General features: G+C 44.5%; 1 protein-coding gene across 1 annotated transcript in view; it reads right to left on the bottom strand.

Moving 5' to 3' along the window:
* CELSR3 (cadherin EGF LAG seven-pass G-type receptor 3) overlaps positions 1 to 21,510 on the bottom strand; it is a 790,626-nt gene that overhangs the window by 38,951 nt on the left and 730,165 nt on the right. The window contains exons 28-30 of the mRNA XM_085624365.1: positions 20,938 to 21,064; positions 14,630 to 14,749; positions 7,752 to 7,888 (exon numbers count right to left, since the gene is read on the bottom strand). Coding sequence (XP_085480491.1) covers positions 7,752 to 7,888; positions 14,630 to 14,749; positions 20,938 to 21,064 — 384 coding nt within the window. The remainder of the gene's footprint in view (positions 1 to 7,751; positions 7,889 to 14,629; positions 14,750 to 20,937; positions 21,065 to 21,510) is intronic.

Genomic DNA, 21,510 nt, shown 5'->3' with positions numbered 1-21,510 from the left:
ATCTTCAGTGAGAAATATCGTCTAATTTGGGTTTTCAGCAAAAATGCAGTGGCATTTATATAAGCCTGGTCCGCCTGGAGTGCAATTCATACGTTTTTAAACAGGGTATTTCCAGTCCAGTACTTTCCAGGGGTGCACCACACATGCCTCCAGTGGGCACTCCACCAAAAAAAACCAGCTAGTTCCAGCCATCAAGTAAGATCTTGCTCACTGTTAATTGAAACTTTTATTGATAATATTCATATTTAAGTATGGATATATGAGATAAAGTATCCTAGTCTGTGACTTACAAGAAGATTGCAAATCACAGTGGAGGTCGGTGAGGGACAAGGCTGAAGAATGAGTTATTCATGAGGTCACAGAACTCAGCAGTGGCTTGCGATACCTTCATTAACCCCTAAATTCTTTGAGTCTTGGTTTTCAGTCTGCAGATAATGTTCTCTGAAGAACAAATTACTTACCTTTAGTAACTTCTTGCTGGTGGATACTATATCTAACCGCAGATTCTTTTACTGCACAATATTCCTCACTCACCAGACTGGATCTGGTAACATTTCATACCAGTGCTCCTGTGTGACGGCTACATGGTGATGATTCCACCCCACCCCCGACATGATGGTACCACATATAAGCACCACCATTGTGGTCAACATCAGTTTCTTGCTTGAATCTTTCCATGTGTTTGGATACACAGCACAAAACAGTTGGAGGTACCAGTTTACAGATCTGTCATTTGGAGTCTTTTTAGATGGTAAAAAAGATTGCTCCTCAGAACAGGGAGGTAGGAGGGCAGTGAGGATTCTGTGGTTAAACAGAGTCCACTAGTAAGAGTATTACCAAAGGAAAGTAACATTTCTTCTCATGGATGCTTCTAACCTTAGATTCCTCACCTGTGGAATAGATACCAAAGATATACCTCCTGAGGGTGGAGGGTCTGTGGATTGGGCTCAGACCAAGAAATCATGCAGGACCGAAAGGGCAAAATGCCCTTCCCACCAAATGTGGCTGTCAAGGCAGTAGTGCTTGGTGAATGTGTGCATTGATGCCCACTTCATGGCCTGATAGATATCAAGGACAGGCACTTAAGAGTGCCAAAGCAGTGGTGGTAGCCTTGGCCCTGGCAAAATGGGTGCTCAGTCCTTCCTCAAGTTGCTTTTTGGCGAAAGTGTAGCAGATTTTAATGCAAAGGACTATCCACCTTGACAGAGTCCTTTTCTTCACCGACTTTTCCTTCTTTGCCCAAAATCTCACAAAAGGCAGTTTTTCCTCCACCAAATGGTGCTACTGATGTAAAAACCTAAAATGCGTTTGGAGTCCAGCCAATGAAGCTTCTCCTCCTTCCCCTTTGAGGGGTGAGGAAGGGCAAAAAATGCTGGGAGAATGACCGATTGCCCAATGTGAAACGGATTTATGACTTTCAGCAAGCATGCCACTGGGTCTTCGGCACCAGACTGTCCAGGAAAAAAGGTGGTGTTCGGTGGGTGCGCAGAGAGAGCCTGGAGCTCACTCACGCGTGAAGCTGAAGTGATTGTGATGAGTAAAACAGTCTTTAGGTTCAGAAGACACAGCAAGCAGCTGCACATCGGCTCGAAGGGAGTAAAGATGAGAAATGTGAGGACCAAGTTAAGGTCCCTCTGTGGCATCACAAAGAGTTGGGTGGAAACATGTGGATCAAACCTTTTAGAAAACACATTACAATTGGATAGTTGGTCTGGCAAACGCAGAAAGGCCTCACATATTATCATGAACAATGTCCAGGGCAAGACCTTACAGGGCCAAAGACAATACAAATAAAATATCTGACAGTTTGGCAAGTTAAGGGCCTGCACATTTGTATCAGCACTTGGAGTACCTAGACTTCGTTGAATGGCACCTACCAGCCAAGATGACATCAACAACTTCGGCTGGAAAAACAAATGCAGTCAACTGCAGCTGCCTAGTCTCTAGAGCGCAAAATCAGAACGAGACTGATTCAGCACAAAAGTCATATAGGAACGAGAAATGACAAATCTCCAGTAGACATCCACTTTAATACTAATGGACATAATATCAGCCAACTAAGTTTCACTGTGTTGAAAGTAGTTAAACCAGGGGATGATGTTGAGAATAAAAATGAATTATCCAAAAGAGAATTAGTTTGGATAAAGAAACTAGATTAAGGCCCTTAGTATGAGTACGGCGATCCACAGGACTGCCGTACTCGTAGTGGCAGTCCGACCACCACCACACTAAAAGTCTGCCTACCGTACAATGAGTGTGCCGGTCGAATTGTCACGAGACTGCCGGCTCTGCAGGGATCAAGGATCCCGCTCCATCTGCGGTCAGGAAATGGGTAGGAATATGCTGGCAGTGCCGCTGCAGCACCGCTAAGCATATTCTAACTTTCATTTCCACTGAAAAGGATAGCGGACATGGAAGGGCCTCCTGCTGCTTCTGGGCCTGGAGATGAGATGCATGCAGGGGGGCACATAGTGTACCCCCTTGGAATTGCACCCCCGTTCCTGCATGGAATTGAATGCACGACATGGTGTATGCCACATCGTGCAGAAACGTGCTGCAGGTGTTATCATGGTGGAGGTCTGCTGTTAAGGCTCTCCTATGAGCCTTACAGAACACTGCAGTACGCCTGCCCGCCATGGAGTACACTTGTAATCCGACGGGCGAGCGCAATATAGGCTTGGCGGTCCTCCTATCAGCGTTGCGGTGGCGGGCCTACAGGAGGACCGCCAAACTCATAATAAGGTCCTAAGTTATCCAAAAAGGATTGAATGATCGTCTAGATTAGGCATGTTATCATTAAAACACAATAATTATTGTCACCATCTTTGAATTCCTGTATGTAATTATTACAAAAACCTTTCATTTGAGCGTTTTACACTACATCAAATGGAGTTTGTATGGAAATGCCCCTTTTTATATGGTCACCCCCAAAATTTTTGACAGAGGATGCTGGTTTTTCAACTTTGAGTGTGTCAAGTCCTGCAAACCAGACCCCAGTGCCCTGACCCTTAAAGCGTATGTTTGGCTGGCTCATACACAATGGGCACAAGCTAACTTGCTACTAAGTCCCTAGTATGGGGTTTATGGGGTACCCAGGGCTCGTAAGTTAGGGTGTCCCCTCAGGGACTGCAGCACTTATTGGGCCACCCTGAGTGGCACAAGTTAAAACACATCTTCCAGTCTGCCACTGTAGGCTGGAAGGGCAGGTTAAAACTACTAACTCGACTTCATCTATTTAATCAATGGCAAAGCCAAAACTTCTCTTTAGGTCGAGCCTAGCACAGTGCGCATGCGCTGCTCTAGGAGATGACCTTTTGGAATCGGTCTGCACTTTTCGAACCTTCGTGCGTGGCGGCATCCACCTTGCAGGAGCAGCGGCGTGAAGGGGCCATCTGTTTCTAATTAGCGTGGCCGCACACGCTTTTTTACATTTGCCTGTCTCGCAGTCGCTTTTACTTTCGTGCCTTGTAGCCTATGTGCCTAAACTGTCACAGTACATGTCCCTACTCCTGCAAGTGTGTATTCTTAGAAGCCCATATGCCCAAGCGCCTCATCCTAAGACTCAGCATGTTACCGATCCTATGTTGATGAGATGCGGACCATTTCTGATGTACATGCGGTTGCTAACATTTAACTTAATTTTAGTTTGTCGTCTTTCACTTTCCACTCCCACACGGCTGTGTTTTTTCTCCCCACCACTCCACTCCAACCATGTTACTTCTTCCCCTCTTAACCCTCACCCTCCCTTTGTCCGTATTAGCCATTCCCATATGAAAAAAGCGATATGAGATGCCCAGCGCTGGCCGCATCACAGAGTTTTCTGCTGTCCTGTTGCTTTTTTCCCTCCCACCCTCCCTCTAGTGTCCTTTTGTTAAAACTGCACCCACTAAGTGATTTATTGCAGAATGTGCAGAGGAACAGTTTACAAGAACCTCTAAAATGGCACCATGGACCCTGCTTCGAAAAAAGCATTTAAGTGATAAGATTCCCAAGTCTGTGCATGCTTTTGTGAGACCACAGTGCTCAAGCATTGTTTAGCAATGCCTGGAACAGCTGTAGAGAGGTGCATCTTGCCTTTGTGTGGGATCCGACTATGTCAATGCATTGGCAGAGGAAAGATTGCAGATTGGAGATTACACGTAGTGCGAGAACACACACAACAGGAGGCTGGTACACATGGATTTAAAGGAAAGTCTCCGCAACATACAAGACAAGCATTGACATAGCCAATAGGTCTAGCTTTTGGGACCTTATAAAGTATTAGTTATGAAGCACAATATCCTTGGTGCAACAGCATTAACTGTTGCAAGGCTAAACACTTATAAGGTCTCAAAGGCAAGACCTATTGGCTATGCCAATGCTTGTTTAATATGTGTGAGTCACCACTACAGCAGACCTATCAAGTCCTAAGTTAGGGAGCAGCATATTAGAAGAATAGAACATGTGTTTAATATGTTGTAGCAGTAAAGACCCACAATTGTTGTTTTTACTGGGAGAGATAGGTAGCCAAATTGGCGAGTGCATAGCTACACACTGAGTATCTCACCTGTGCTAACTTTTGAATGGGACTACCAAAGTTTGTACTTCAATGCATCAAACAACTCAATACATTAGACCTGACATGATGCCCATGTCGAAAATAAGGTAACGTATTGATGCATGCCCTTTTAGAAAATTGAACGACACAGCCTTCTGCCTGCCTGGGGAGACATGTCAACGACTCCCAAGCCAGGTAACAATAGAGGCCCGTCACTGGAGGTGGTGTTACATCCTCCTGGCAGGAAGCCACATGGGGTGTTGGCCCAAAAGGCGGACTTCAAAGGGGAAGCCACATTTGAAGGGCAAATGGTGACTACACTGGGGAAGGGCTTCTCTTTTATTTGGCTGGCGTTGCGGGCTCAGAGGGGGAAACACTGGCTAAACTGTTTTTTCCACAGGCGTTTAGCCTACAGGTACCCACACCTCTAGAGTGGGCTATCGAGCTCCACACACCAAGAGAGGGGTTCCAACATCTTACGAGTGGGCAGAACAGAGCACTCTGGGTTAGCTAGATGCCACACTTCACAGGAAGTTGTCGTCAGGCGGGAGGGAGCCTAGTAGCCCATTGGCTAGTGACCGCAACCTCCAGTGAGGGCACTTTCTGGGCATAAAAGGGAAAGCTTTGGCACCCAGAAGTCCGATCGCACTTGACTAGAGAAGAGGACCTAAGAAGGACTGCCCTGCTGCCCCTGGAACCGGAAAAGAGGCTGCACAGATGTTGGACTGCACCTGCTGCTCCTTTGGCTGGCTAAGGAAAGGACTATGCCGGCTCTGTCCTGCTCGTGGAGACATCGTCCCCTGAGCCCAGCCAGAAGCAGTGACACCAACAGTCAGCTGGCTAACTTCCTGTTCACAGCAAAGGGCCACAAAAGCTGAAGAAGCCTGCTAGGGTGGGTTGGTAGCCTAGATCACCGGATCGCTGCCCAGGAGAACGAGACGCAACACCCAATAGTTGCACCCAAGTCTGCTGGACCCGTGAGAGTCGCTGGTGTGCTCCTTAGTCACCCAGAAGGAGAAATAGCGGCAGAAGAAGGAAACCACTGGGTTTGTTCTGCCCAGTGACCAGTAGTGCAGTGGCGTCTTGACTTTTGTTGGACCCAAGAGGACTTTGAGTGACGTTGACCTCTGTGACCACAGTCACCCCGTGGGCTGAGGAATGGCCGCAGGAAGACTCCCGTCGACTGCACAGCATCTTCACCATCCTTGAGCATCCTCAGCATCCCGTATCCCTTGCATCAGTACCACTCCATAGAAGTCAATGACAAGGAGTCACTGACGCTAGACCTGGACTGAAGGCTGCTTTTCTTGTGAAGGTAACTGTTTCTTCGGACATTGCTTGTTCCCTTGACTTCTGTAGTTTGTCACACAAAGACACACCAAGTAATTACATTCCACTATGACCAAAGTTTTTTTTTTTAAAGTTTCCAAGCGGCAAATTTGTTGAATTTGCCAGTGATTGTTCACGGGAAGTAAAAAGTCTTGATTTACTGTTCCTTGTAAAATCCATATCTCTGGAACCCTGCAGTGGATCTTTTTAGTTTTGGTATCCATTAATTCATAAAAGTGTAAGCTATTTGTTTTATAAATTAGTGTTGAATTTCTTGAGTGTTGTGTTTTTTTCTTCTTCAATTGTTGTGTTGCTGTTTAAATGCTTTATACTTGCTCCTTTGTTGAAGCCTAACTGCTCGAAGCAAGAGCTAGCCAGGGTTGAGCTAATAAAGCCTGACTGGTCCTTAAGGTGTTGTTAGTGTATTACATGGTGAGGTCTCACAACCACACCATATAATACCCTCCATTTCTTCACAGCTCTGATACCCACTGGCCAAGAAGTAGTCTCCAGAAAGAATGAGGGCCCATCCCACCAGGGCCAAAGTTGCTACCACTGTGGTGTAACACAGAGTGCCTCTCCTTGATAGCTAACAGGCTGCGACGTGGGCATCAGTGCACACATTCATGAAGCACTACTTTCTTGACAAGTAGGTTGGATGAGGGCATTTCGCCAATTCGGTCTTGCAGGACTTCTTAATCAGATCTATTCCACAGACTCACCACCTCTGGCGGTACAGCTTTAGAATCAGTACAAAAGGTGAGAAATATGTGCTTATAAGTATCCTTCAAAAGAACAAGTTACTTACCTTCAATAATGCTCTTTTGTGAGGATACTAAATCTAACTGCAAAATTCCTCACCGCCCTCCATCTTCCCCGTTCTGTGGAATGGTCTCATTTTTAATCTACAAAAGTCCAAAATTGGAGATCTACACACTGGTACTTCTGATTATTGTTGGACTCTGCTTCCAAGGGCGCAGACAGGGTCAGGAAAGAAACTGATGTTGGCCTACACTAGTGACGCTTATACCCCAGAAGTGACAAAGAACTCAACACTGAAGTAAATGATGCCACCTATCAGTGTGCGGGAGCAAGGCTATTTAACTCTTGTGTCTGGTGATATTCTAAAGGAGAAGAATCTATGGTTGTGTAAGAATATCCACCAGAAAGGGCATTACTGTAGGTAAGTAACTTGTTCTTCCAGACTAGGCAAGTCATACAGAACAAATAATAAAGTTCTGCAAAGGCCACACATATTTCCGCTAGAAGCCCTTCCTCATAAAAAGGCATTTCTTAAAAACATGTAATAGTCACAGCCAGGTGCCACCAAGAAAAAGAGTTCCATCACTGGGTTTCACCATAAAACTAAATTGTGTGAAAACACTCCTAGAGGCTGAACATTTAATGTAGGAAATTGACCTGAGAAGAAATGACCAAAAACAAACCTTAGTTGTGGAAGAGAAACATCTTCAAAATGGAGGCAGAACTGAAATGTTGAATGACAGTAAAAATGTCAAACCAAGGGCCTGACTGGCTGACACGACTCCGTATTTTAGCAAAGTGTCAGTGTCCAATGTCTCTTCCTGGAGAGTTTCCTTTTTTAGAATTAGAGAGAGAATTTTCACATTTTGATTTTAATAAAATGGCATCGAAAAAAGAAAAGAAAATGATGCATACTTTACAAAACTAGTTCAAAAACCAATCTTGATTGCGATGGGCTCCGGATCCCACATATTATTATCAATTAAAATTAGAGAAGCACATAGGAAACATGCAATATTGTCTGCAGTGCATTTCCCTTACATAAGCTAATGCTGAGATGTTGTTTCCATATTGCTTCACCACATACTAAAAGTTTTCACAAACTATAGGTGCTTAACTATACCTGAGATAACCACGCTGGCTGGAGTGCGTGCGCGCTGAGCGAACACTGCTGACTGAAGAGACGGTGGAAGCCCCCAGCGTAATCCGGATCAGGCCGCTCTCCTCAAACAGTGATGTGTTGTTATGGTTGCTTGGACCCTGGGAGAGGGGGAACATTCATTTAAAAAACGGTTCACTTTAGCAAAACCGGTATTCACATTAAACGTATCTATAAATGCAAACTAACAATTCAGTATCGGAACACTATATATACATCTCACTTTAAATTCAAGAAAGAGGGTAGAATATTTTAGGTAATCCCACATAAACAATTTTAATATGCTAGAGTTATAAGTGATAGTGATGCTATGATCACCCAGTATCAATGTCATTGGCGTTGAGAACTATTATATTTTGTTAGTGTTGTAAATGTTATATCACACATAACAATAAAACATGTATTGCAATATTACACTATATTAATGCTAGCTGTTGTAGTATGTTAGAAGTGTTGTAAGTAACTCCATATAAGCAATGACATAACTGATGACACCTTAATAGAAGGCACTTATTGATTATACAGTCTATGGTCACATACACTTGATTGTATAAGAAAAAAGGACGCATTAGCATTGATTAGCCAACATTTGTCCAAATAGATCCATATTAGGTTTACTTGGCCTTTCCACATTAGCAGCCCATTTTTAGGTCGAGCGTCAGCGCGCATGCGCTGTCTGCAAGACCTTTTGTATTCAATACTGGAGTATAATCCCTACTGCTGATACCGTAGGTTGATTGCGCCATCACTCTTCTTTACACCCTGCTAATTGGTTCCTAACCCGGAACATCACTTCCGTTGACTTGGTCAGGAGCACTACTCAACTACATTTACATTTACATTTATTAGTGGGAGTCCACTTTCATAAGGTACTATTCCTTCTCCCCCCCCAGCCATTCCCCCTGCCCTCCGTTTTCATTATTTGTTTTTTGTTTCGTTCTCAAGCACGCACTTTTAGCGCGGCACACCATTTTAGGGCCACTTTCATATGTACAACTCGGGCACCGCGCTTTATGTTTGACCACGGCGCCCACTTTCATGTTTTTAATTTTATATACCATGGCGGCCGCTTCACGGGCCGCCATACGCATAACTTTTATGTGCATGGTATGAGGACGTGCTATATGTGTGAGCACGGCACACGCTTTAATTTCTTTCGGTTTTGCCGATCTCCTACATGATTTACATGCTCTGTGCCCCCATCCATTCCCAAGCATTTTATTTTACAGGGCACTCTTGTCCTCCCTTGTCCTTCTGCCCTCCATCCAGTCCCAGCCCACTTCCATTTTCATTATTTGTTTTTGTTTCCCAAATCGTGGCATGCACTTCTAGCGGGCACACCATTTTGGGGCCACTTTCATATTTACAACTCTGCCTCCGTGCTTTATGTGTGAGCACGGTGACCGCTTTATTTCCGATCTCTTAAAGCATGCCAGATTTACATGCTCTATGCCCCCATCCATTCCCAAGCATTTAGTTTCACAGGGCACTCTTCCTCCTTTGCCTTTCTGCCCTCCTTTTACTCCCAGCCCAGAGCTCTTATAGAATACCTTCTCAGAGCAGGTGTCAAACGTGTGCATGCATCCTGCCAAAACAAGCAACTATGTGCAGAATTCGGCTAGGTAAAACGGGGTCTGCACACTTATGCCCCAGTCCATGCGAATTAAGTCATAACATGCATTTTGTTTTCGGAGTTTCCACCCTAAAGCTGTGCCACTGATTGAGGGCCAAAAGATGGAAGCAAATAGATTTAAAATGCGAAAATAAAACTTTTTTGTTTATTTAAAGGAAGATAAGTTGTTAGACTGTCATACAGACAGCAGAGTTTCTGTTTTTTTTAGGTCTCACCTACGCAGCGCCCATGCGCTGATTTGGAAGATCTTTAGCAATCGATTCAGTTTGTGTCCCAAAAACGTGCACGCATTGCATTGCTTTTAATGGCAACGCGTGCACGTTTGGCGATTGCCTTGCGGTAGCGAGCTTTCAAACCATCTGGTTTTAATTGACATATGGTTCCTGCTCGCTACCGCAAAGGAAACAGGCGCAGGCCCCCTCCTCTCTCCCCTCCCCCTGCTGCCTCTCGTCAAACTTGTGTAGTCCGCAGGGACTCACCTTTTGCTCCAGGGTTTTATTCAGTGTTAAGTGCCTGTGTCCAGCATGAGCTGTGAGCTGTGCCTCTGAAGATATACAGCGCTTGCATTCTAGCTCTCTCTTCTCTTGGCACCATTACGCTCATAAGCAATGCGACCTAAAACCCCATAAGGGCGCTCTGGCCACACAAACACCATAAGATTCCTTCCACCTACACTCTTCGAACCAAGCCTCACTCCCTCGAAATGAAGCCTGCCACGCCTCCCCTCATGCACTTCAGCGCCTCGTGAGGGGTGTGAAGCGCTTTAAATAAAGCAATTACAATACAATACATGAATGGGGGCTGTTTTATTTCCTCTTTATCCAAGTTTGTGAACAGTCCCACTCCCGGGTGGTTTTCGAAATGTGAGGCGAGTGAGCTGCGCAACCCAAGCCCCTTCCCGCTCCCCGCCCCTCTGGAGAGCGCAGGGTGCCTTAAAGGCGGAGGGGTGATGAAGGCGGGGTGGGAAAGCACCACGCGCCACAGCCGGAGCTCAGGCAGCCCTTAAAGGCTCCGGGGTGCCAGCACTTTTTGCTCAGTTTTTCGGAGCGCGCACACTGCAGGGTCAGCGGAGGGCAGTGTGCTTTGGGTGGGGAGGTCTGGGTGAGGGCACATCTGCTGACTGGAGAGCCGCCAGACATTCGCCCACCACCCAGAGCTGCGCCCCTCTCCACAGCAGCCTCCCTCTAGAGGGACTCTCATTTCTTGAGCAGCACTCGGAGAGACAAGCTCACACTACTAGTGCCCTAGGGATGACCCCATTCCGGGCCCCCACCTCCTGTTAGAATACCCCTAGGAGTCACCCATCCCGAGAGAATCAACTGAGAGAAATCAGACCACATTGTCACAGAAAAGCCCCCCCCCTTATATTTCTAGGTGCCCACCAGGACCCAAGCGTTGTCAAACACCGGGTAACTCCCAGGACAGCGGTCCCATCTTTAGAACCCCTTCCCCTCAGAAGATACCAACCCAGAGTGCCACAGTGAAACCCACACGACATCTCTACTTACAGCCACCCCATACACAGAACCCACGCGAGAGCACCCCCGCACTCCCCCACATCACCCACACTGCCACCGAGAAGCAGTCTGTCCACCATCCATTCAAACTTAAGACAAAATCCTAACTTTAATACTACTAAATGCCTTCTGTGAATACCAAAAGTCGTAGGACAGACTTAAGACAGACTTAAGACAAACTTAAGACAGACTTAAGACACACTTAGGACACACTTAGGACAGACTTAAGACAGACTTAAGACTGACTTAAGACTGACTTAAGACAGACTTAAGACACACTTAGGACAGACTTAAGACAGACTTAAGACAGACTTAAGACAGACTTAAGACAGACTTAAGACAGACTTAAGACAAAATCCTAACTTTACTACTACTAAATGCCTTCTGTGAATACCAAAATTAGTAAAATCAGGATTTTGTCTTAAGTTAGTTCTGTGAATTGGGCCCAATGTGTTTATTAAATCATTCCAATCATCAAAGCAACCGCTGCATCTGTACCAGTGGATCTGTTACATCACCATCATCTCATATTTGCACTGTTGTTTTTCACCAGCGTGCTTCAGCGTTTTACTAATGTTTTGCTTTTAAAAACATAGCTCCACTTATATGTCCAGACATCAGCTTTCTAAAAGACAGATCTAAAGCAAAGCTCCTACCTATTTGTTTTTTTAAGTCACCAAAATTAAAAAGCAATCCACACAGTTCCACACAACACAGTTAAAATCCACACATTTCCAATACACACCACATGATTCAACACCAAACCACATAAATCAACTCAACAAATTAATTACACCACACACAACATACACCCCAATTCACACGAAATGATTCCTTATCATACCACTGAATTCAACAGCACACCTCATAATTACCCACCACTACATACCACTCCACAAAAAAAACTACATTCCGCATAATTACATCCCATAATACACAACCCCACTCCACATAACCCCACTATACTCACTACCAAATAATTAATATCCACATAATTCCACACCATACAACAAAATTCCACAACATAATGTTTTATAGCATGGTCTTAAAATGAAAAACTAAGCCCTGCGTACTTTTTTTAATGAAATGGACAAGAGGTTATTTTGGAGTTGCAAAGGGAGGAGAGCTCTTAATGTAAGGGGTGGGATGTTTTTTTTTTGGGAGGTGGAGGGAGGCATGGTATAAACCGAGATAGCATGGTGGGCAAATGAATGATGGGTTAGAATCCTAGGATGCTTCCCAAGCTATTGCCAGTGGTTAGACTTAATGCAAGAATCCTCCCATCGCCTTTTGTATGTTTGAGGTAGAAATAGTAATGCGATATGTGTGAGCCAGACATTCTGTTCAAGGGATAAGATGCATTTTTACTTCAATTCACAATGCAATTTAGAGTAAATCTTCATTAGTCTGCAAGATCGCTATCTCTCCCTCTGCGTCAACAGAAAACGAAGCAGATCTCGTTAAGGCAACCAGTTTCTTGTCTATCAGAAAATACAGTTTATCACATCACAGCTGCAGTGATTTTGGGCGGGGAAAATAATACTATTTTGATGAAATGGAATGTTTCTCACTGATGGTAACCATACCATATCGCAGAGTCCTTCTAATCTTTCCGCAAGTTGATCCTATTTTGCCATTCACCATGGTCTATTTCCATTTTCACGATTATAAAAAATTGAGCAGTAGTGATCAAAGCGGGTTGGATTGTTTAATGAGGAAATACAATTCTAAGACGAGAACAATGTTTAAACACAAAAACACACCTCCTCCTGGGGTACTGAAATATTCACAATGCTAATATCACAATTAATTTCAAATCTGCAAGCAACAGAATGTGAAAGTTACCTTATGGAAAAAATAGCACAGCAAGAGGCATCCAGAACAGAGATGCAAGGAAAGTGACAGACTGAGAAACTAAGGTTGAGTTTCTAATGAAAAAGAAAAAAGCAAGACAACACCATTTTTCAACTGCCTAACAATCAAAATGCCGAGAGTCACACAAGTGCTTAGAGGCCGTATCAGAGTCAGGTTTGCGATCCTTAGGGAGTGGATTGCAGTATCTTCCGTCTGTGCACAAGCCTATGAACCCCGAGTACCAATTTGTGCAGTGAGATCCATCAATCCAAAGAGGAAATGTCTGCAGAGTGGACAGAGTCAGGCACACTATAAGGATCTGAATTCACACTCCAATGCTCGAATTTTAGGAAGCCTCACATATGTGCCATAATTTCAGCTTGCGTAAGGAACATAACCGTGGTAAAGCTGAGAAGTTAAGCAAGCAGACCTCACTGGTCGGAAAATAAATGGGAACTGGTCCAGTCTAGTGAAGACTAGGCGTAGTCCATTCCAGGTGAAGGTGCTTTTTCCCATTGGTCAGATAGCTGATCCTTGGAGGTAGTCAAATGTGGCTTACACTATTGTCTGTCGACCATTCCATGGCATCTTGCCCTTCTTTTGTGCCACAAATGTCATATGTTAGTTCCCAGCAAGAACGTTAACGGCCGCCCAAGTCATTCATTCAGACTTTTTAGATCTTGTCTACCAACAACCTTTGGATGTCTATTGAGACCTATTGTTTACAAAACCGAAATTTAAGAGTAGGCTTTGGGTCAGCCCAAAGTCAACCATCAATTGACTTTCTTGTAAATCTCATTTGCTTGCTTCTGTTTGGCTTTCCATCTTCTTGTGTTTGTCCCTCCACTGCAGCATAGCTTCTTACAGTCCTTGATTGAATAACCTACGTCCTACCAAATCCACAATTACTTTTGTCTGTTTCTTTCAGCATACCATGTCAGTATTTTCTTACTCTCTGTAAAGTTCTACTTCCCCTTCACAGCCCTACCTCTTGCGATCTCCAGGTGACCCCCTACGCTGTCCCATCCTGATCAACACATTTTTGCAGTGCTTTTTTTTAAAAGATTCCCCACCCAGTTGCTCCCCCATCCCTCCCTGCTAAAACCACTTTGTACCATTTATTTGCTTGCCTCTTCACCGTTGCACCCCTCCATTGTATTCTTTAAAAAAAATTGTAAACTTTGGCAGTTTCGATTTGCTGACAAATGTCTCCTTTCGAAATAAGGTGCTTTAGTGTTCTTCTTATGTATTTTTATCTGACTTCTCAAAGACCGGCACCTACCATGGTTGAACGGTAGATGAAGATGATAATAATGCACGCACAGCATCATGGTGCATACGTTTAAATGCATGGTGATGCATGCCAGTGTATACTTCATTATGCTCGAGCGGTAATAGCTTACATTGTGATTAATACATATACAGGTGTGATGAGTCATGTATCGTCATACTTTTTTCCAGATGCTGTTCAGCATTGACAACCTTTTTTCATTTTATCAATGCCAAACAGCATCAGTGAAAAGCATAGGTAAAGTAAAAAAGTGAGGCTTCTTGCCTTCGCCAATGCTTGGTTTTGGTATAAGGGGCTTTCAAACCAGAGCCATTTGCAAAAAACATTAATGTGCACCATATAAACATTGCTACCTCAATTTAATGGTGTCACGGGTGGGGTCCACTAGGAATATCTTTCTTAATGGTTAATTTAAGTTTTTAAACCACTGAAATCACAGTTAGTCAACTGGGGACATCTAGGGATTTTTGTGACAAGGACCTTCAATTAGCATTGTATGATGATTTGCTGGAAAAAGACAACAGTTTGAAAACTTGTGCCACTGTACCATCTTCTGAGCTGGTCTTGCAGCTTCTTCCCCAGGGCTCTTCTTCCCAAGGCAAGCCAGTTTCCAGGCCTCCTGGACCTCTTTGTTCAGCACACAGAACATAACAAGTACCACTAAACCCTGTAAGACAAGGCAAAGGAGAACGTGAAAACAACTGAATGAAAATAGAAGACACTGTTCTCTTGCCTTTAAACCATGGTTAATGTTTCTCTCTGTTATTTTTATAATTGTGAAAGGAAAGCTGGTCATATTAGACAATTGTGTGTTGTCACTAAAAGCTGAGGTAACAGCTGATACTGTTCAAAGACTGTACCCGATTTCTGTAAGTATATTCAAATGTATTTCCTCTCCCATCTCTTTGACCATTCTCAACCACAAACTTACTCCTGTATCCCTTAAATATAATCTGTACCAGTAACCTCCACAATGACAAAAGAACAAGTGACTTACCTTTGGTAATTCTCTTTCTGGTGTTTATTCCACCCAACCAAAGATTATTCACCGTAGTATACTTCCCAGTCACCAATCTCGATCCTAAAGCTTTTGTCCAGCAATGCCCCCACACACATGAACGCCACCACAGCATGCTGACATCAGTTTCTTATTATGTTGCTTTCTGCACAATCAGATGTGAAGTGTGAACATCTGCTGGTACCAATGCTTAGACTTCTAATTTGGGACCTCTTTAGATGTAAAAAAGAGACGAGTCCAGAGACGGGGAGATCGGAGGGTGGTGAGGAATCTTTAGTCAGATAGGGTACCCACCAGAAAGAAAGTTACGAAGATAAGTAACTTGTTCTTCTGATGGATAATTCTAACCGCCTAAATCCACATCTTGGAATACAAACCAAAGCAGTACCTCCCAAAGGTGGAGGGTCTGTCTGGTGGGCTCAGACCATAAAGCTCTGCAGGGCCAAGCAGGTGAAATGTCCTCTCTGCCGGACCTGGTCGTGAAGGAGTAGTGCTTCATCAGCATATGCAGATAAAGCCACATCCCAAGTATCAAGAACACAAGGTCAGGTACTCCACATGCAGCCATAGCCCTGGTGGAATGGACTCTTAAACCTTCCGGCAGCTGCTTCTTAACCTGCGTCGCAGATCTTAATGCAGAGGACTGCTCGCCCCAACAAGGGTCCTCTTCTGCACAGTCCCCCTTTTTTCACTTAGGAGAACCCCTCAAAACGCTGATTGCCACATGGTGGTCTGTAGTGCGATCAATATAAAAGCTTAAAGCCCTTTTTGGGTTCAACCGATGAAACCTCTTCTCTTTTGAGGATTAAATAGGGGAAAGAATAGTGGAAGTGTGATGGACTGGCCAATATGGAAAGGAGTTGTTAGTTTAGTTAAAAAGGCTGCCTGAGCCCTCGGCACCAGTTTGTCCAGCAAAAAGGTGATATGGTGCGGTTGCACCAACAGTGCATTTTGTAATGGGTACGGCTAACTCCAGATTGTTAGAGTAACAATAGTGATACTGTCACCACACATGATTGGCCACAATAAGGTCGTAGTAGCTAGATAATATTTGATTATGGGATGTTTGGAGTAGGAAATACACCCCCATGAAAAACTGACCCTATTAGAAGTTCTGTGAGTGAAGTGACCGACAGTTCTAAAGATTCTCATACGAGGAGATTTGAGGAGCGCACTACCTTTTGTTGTGTACTACAATATCCTCAAATGCATTTTTCATGCTTTCTTGATTCAATTTATGGGCCTTTTTACAATATGAGGGAATAAACATTCAGAATACTTTGCTGAAAAAGCTTGTGGAAAATATTGTCTGTGACAGTATCCCAGTATAATATCAGCATTGTGATTTTCAAACATGATATTCTGTCTTCTCTGTTCTTGGGCAAAAAACAAAACGAACAAAAGAACATCCAACAGCTTGGCTTGTCAAGGGGCAATCTTGTGGATACCACACATGGCACCAAATATGTCTCAGCACCTGGCATAAATGGACTTCATGGAAGGGCTCCTGGTGGCGATGATGGCATCCATCACTTGAGGCAGGAGATCAAATGCAGTCAACTGCTGCTGCTTAATCTCCATGCATTGAGGTGCAGATTGTGCAGGTTCAGGTGCAGGACCCTGTCCTGCGACAGAAGATCCTTTTGAAGGTGGTAGACTGTTCAGAGGACAGGTGCTTATGCCCAGGTGTTCCGGACAAGGAAAATGCAGGAGGCTAAGAGGAAAAAAAGTCTTAGAGCTGCTCTCACCAGTTCGGATCTGAGTTTGAAATCGCTGGATCCTGGCTTGAATGTCCTGAATTCATTCTGGAAGAGAGAAGTGCCTGAACAACACTGTGTCCAGGATCGACCAATTAACAGAAGCCTCTGAGGAGCCAGATACTACTTTAACTTATTGAATGTGAACCCTATCAGTAGCAGATTTGGAGGGTGTCTAAGGACTGACTGTGGCGAGCCTGCCTTCAACACCCTTTGTCGAAATAGGGAAAAAACAGTATTCCCTATTTCCAAAGTTGGGCAGCGACCAACCTCATCGCTTTAGTGAAAACCCGAGGGGCACTGGTGAGGCCACAGGTGAGCACAGCAAACTTAAAGTGCTGCTGGCCTACCTTGACACGCACATAGCATCTCTGTGGCATATTTTCATATACTTATCCTACAGGTCAGAAGACACCAACTAGTCTCCAAGTTCAGAGCAGACAGGTTCTAGGTCAGCGTGATCATTTTCAAATTGTGCTTCACCAGGAGGGTATTTACAGGTTGAAGGTCCAAGATAGGTTGGAGACTCAAGTCCTTCTTCTCTTTCAAAGTCTAGTACCCTCTTAGAAGCACCTTTCAAGAGGGACACTCACAACTCTTAACAGAATGGACAGGAGCGCCTCTGAAAGTCAATCTGATGTTGGTGGGGATTTAGTAGGGCAAAAAGGGTAGGATATAGCCATGCTGAACGATTTCAAGGAACAATCTGTTGGATGTTATGGATCGTCATATCAGGAGGAAGGCCTGAATCCTGCCCCCACAGGATTTGGTATCTGCCAGCAAGTACAAAGTCAAACGGTTTGGTGGATATTGCCACAGGAGAGAGGGTGCGGGAGGCCTGCTGACCTCGTTGGCCAGCACGTTGCCTGCTAGATTTACACCTCAGCCTTGAAAGGACTGAGGTGATTGCTTCAATGGTTGGGAGACTGTCATTGCCTACATGTCAGCCCCCTGGAATAGCCTCTGAATTTTCTGAACTGATGCAGAAACTACTTGCCAGGGGTCAACAGACCCAGGGTCCAAACTGTGGCTATACTATCTTTAAAGTGCTCCAAGGCACAATCAGTTATTTTACTGAAAAGATGTGATCCATCAAAAGGCATATCCATGAAGGAGGCTTGTGCATCTCTAGAAAATCCTGAGGAGGGCATCCTTGTGTGTTGGAGGACTAGAACACTGTAACAACCCCCCTTCTCGGGCCACCAGTAGTATCTAGACACATTTTGGTCCCATTTCGGCCTTGTCTTTTCCATCATGAATTGTCTGAGAGACAGAGGCCGTAAAGTCTTCCAGAACTGCCAGCAAGATTTTGCATGCTGTGTCCAGAAGGAGTGTTTAGCAACTTAATAAATATGCAGCATTGCCCAATTTCAATGCTAAGCTAGCAGAAGAGAATATATATTTTACAAACGCTTCAGTCCTTTTAGACTCCCTATCTGGAGGAGTCGAGAGGAATTCATTTGGGTTCACCTTGCTGATTGACGCTTGAACCCCCATGCTCTCTAGAGTAGAAAGTTTAGTGAGAAAATCAGGATTGCCAGGAGCCAGTCTGTGATGCCTGGCCACCTGCCTATTCATCAGTGGGCAGGAACAGGACTTTGACCAAGAGACCATCAAGGTATCAATGAGGGCCTCGTTAAAGGGGAGCAGAGGCTCAAAAGGGGCTTGCCATTGCTGCACAATTTCCTTAGGGACATTGTTTTAGTCTCGCCTGAAGGCAGTGGCAAATCCAGCACCTTAGAGCACTACTACAACTGATGCACTCTTTTCTGTTTGTGGTCCAAGTGGCATATCAACTCCTGTCGTAGGGAAGATATCGAGCTTAGCCCACCGGCCTCTTATAAGTCCATGTAAAAGTTGTCATCTGTATAGTAAGGTGGGAAAAAACCATCACCTCCCCATCATCATCATTTCCATCTTGGGGTTACCTTGTTTAGAGTTGGAACCAAAAATATAATGGATCCTATGCTGGTGCATCCAAATTAGTGGAGGCGCTAGTTTATAGAGTCAGGCTGTTTGCGCTTTTGTAATTGGACGCAATGTGATGTCAGACAACAGATTCAGTACTGGATCCTCTTCCAGAAATGGTGGCTTCAGTACCAATGTCAATGAGGAATGGCCCAGCACAGGACTTGGAGTTGGAGTGGATGTCTGCACCAGGGTCAGTATGGGGCCCAAAGCAGCTCCAAAGGGTCAAACACCACCCAGGACAGATCCGCTGGTGGTAACCCGACTGGAGGCTCCTGTAATTCTTTGGGATCCATAGGCGCACTAGAGGGAGCCGGAATTGCACCCAAAAATATGAAAAATTGACTTCTTGAAAGCATCAATTTGCTGCAATGTTGCCAATGGCCAAGGAAACATGGGGCACCGACAGAAATTGTGACTCCCTCGACCCCCTCATATTAGGATACAGAGTGGCAGACCACCTGTGGGAACTTCTTCAGGAACAAGATCGAGTCTGAGCCCTCAACATGGTGCAGGTGCGAGGGCCGTAACTTCTTAAGTTCTGTTTCATATAGCTTCCCCTCTCAATCTCAGATCACCTTAGGGTGCATGAGGGTGCATTTGTCGCATGAATTTGATTTGTGTTCCTGAGTCCAAACATGACAGACACACCTTGTGCGGGTCCGTGACCACCATCTGCCTCATACAGTCACAGCATGGTTTGAAACTGTTTTAGGAGAGTACATCGTTCCCTATCACACTGGTTTAAGTTTGGAAGTCATTGAAAGTGTGATAAAATTGGGAGCGGACCTCGGGATCTGTCAAAATGAGTAAAAAGTAAGGAACTGATGTTAGCGGCACGAGGAAGCATTGCTGGAAAAACTTTTCCAGATCCAGTCTGGTACCTGGGGAGTATTCTAGGGTGAGGAACCTTGGTTAGAAGTATCCATCAGAAAGAGTGTATCCTGAAGACAGCTGCCAAGAAAAGGAACAACACGAGCAGTTGCAACATTTTGCCCTAACTCTAAGCTCTAGACTACTACTCATTCAGGATTTATTGACAATTTAAAAGAAGAAACTTATGGCACCAGAGAATAAGTGGCAAAAGCTCAGTTAAGGCTGGTAACCGCTTCCTCCGTGTGTCTGCTTTGAGGAGGTTTGTTCAACAGGGCTCATAACCTGGTCAGACGCTTAAAATGCTTGCTTCTTCTGACAAATTACTTTATAGCCCAACTACCATCCTTCGTTATCTTTTGAGGTAGTGCCAGGGATGCACTGTGGAAACATCATGATGCAAAACATTGACATGAACGTACAAGACATTTCAACACCAAGTGCAAAAAACTAGCCATAAAACCATAAATTGGTCAGTACATAAAAGTATAGTGTGTCGGCTGCAGACTGGATGTACTGAAACCCACGATTAATGCGATAATGGACCCATCGAACTAGGTGACAGCATATCTTTAGGAGCAAAGAAAAAGTGGAACTAGAACATATAGTGCAGTCCCATACACTAGGATGTCCACCTACCTCAAGGATGGGCTGACTTAGCACAGAACCGTTATGCATGGATGGATCTTCTGGTCTTACAGTGACTGATTCTTTATCTACGGGTGCACCTATGAAGCTGTACCCACGAGGGCAAGAAGAGACCCTAGAATGAGTGGTCATGCCAGTTTTTCAGGGCCAACACATGTAAGGAACTGAACAATCAGTATAGTAAAATGGCAGTGATTTAATGCTATGCCCAGGTTTGGAAGTAATTTTACACAAAAAGAAGCATACTCAGGTTGTAGTAATTGCATTTGAGGCTAACAGGCTCTGCTGAGTACAGAAGGCAAATTTGATCAAAGGCCTCACCTGACCACTGGCGTATGTAAGAGAAGCACTGAACAAGAACAACATGTATCCTATACTACTTGGTCTTCTCAAACCCCAGTAGTTTGTACTATTGTATGGCTCAAGGAAACATGGCTACATGCTGCACTCAGAAAGACACAGCTGGAACAAAGGCATGAGTTAGTCATTGTCCAAGAGTTTGGGAGCCAATGTGTGCAGACAGCACAAGACTAACTTGAGCAGCTGAACAGATAGAACATGGCGGCTTTGTTGGACCAGAAGGAAGATTACCTGCACACAGCAGAGGACAGAATAGAGGTAGTGGAACGCCAGGACACTGTTGTTGACAGCCAGAAGGCCAAAAAGCCAAGTAGTGCTAATAAAGAGAAGGAGAATGAAGGAACCTCGCAGTGTCATGCTGCAAAGAGAGACAGACATAAAAACAGGGAGACAAAGGGGGTTAAAAGCTGCCTTTACATCATCATCAAATTGTGATACATAAGGGAGAACAACAAGAAAAGGGGCGAGCCAGAGACAGAGAGGAGAAAGCAGCAAAGAGAGGGAGACTTCAGATGAAACAGAAGCATGAAGACAAATCTTGGATGCCGTTAGGCGGCGACACAGGTAGCACATGCATGAGACAAAAACCTGAGGGCAGAGCAATACAAAAAGACCAGGTTCCAGAGAAGTAAGAAGTGGAGTGATAGCACAAGAAGTCAAGGAGACAGTGGAGAGATGATGAAAGAAAAAGCTTTTAAGTAGAAGCAACATGTGATGAAGCACAGAAGCCAGAAACTGAGTGCTGAAAGAAACCAGCAAAGACAGAATGCGGAGTCGGATAACAACAGAGTGGAGAAGAAGAGA

The sequence above is a fragment of the Triturus cristatus genome, chromosome 9, assembly GCF_964204655.1.
Source record: "Triturus cristatus chromosome 9, aTriCri1.1, whole genome shotgun sequence".
NCBI classification, from domain to species: domain Eukaryota; kingdom Metazoa; phylum Chordata; class Amphibia; order Caudata; family Salamandridae; genus Triturus; species Triturus cristatus.
This window is presented reverse-complemented; position numbering and strand designations above follow the sequence as displayed.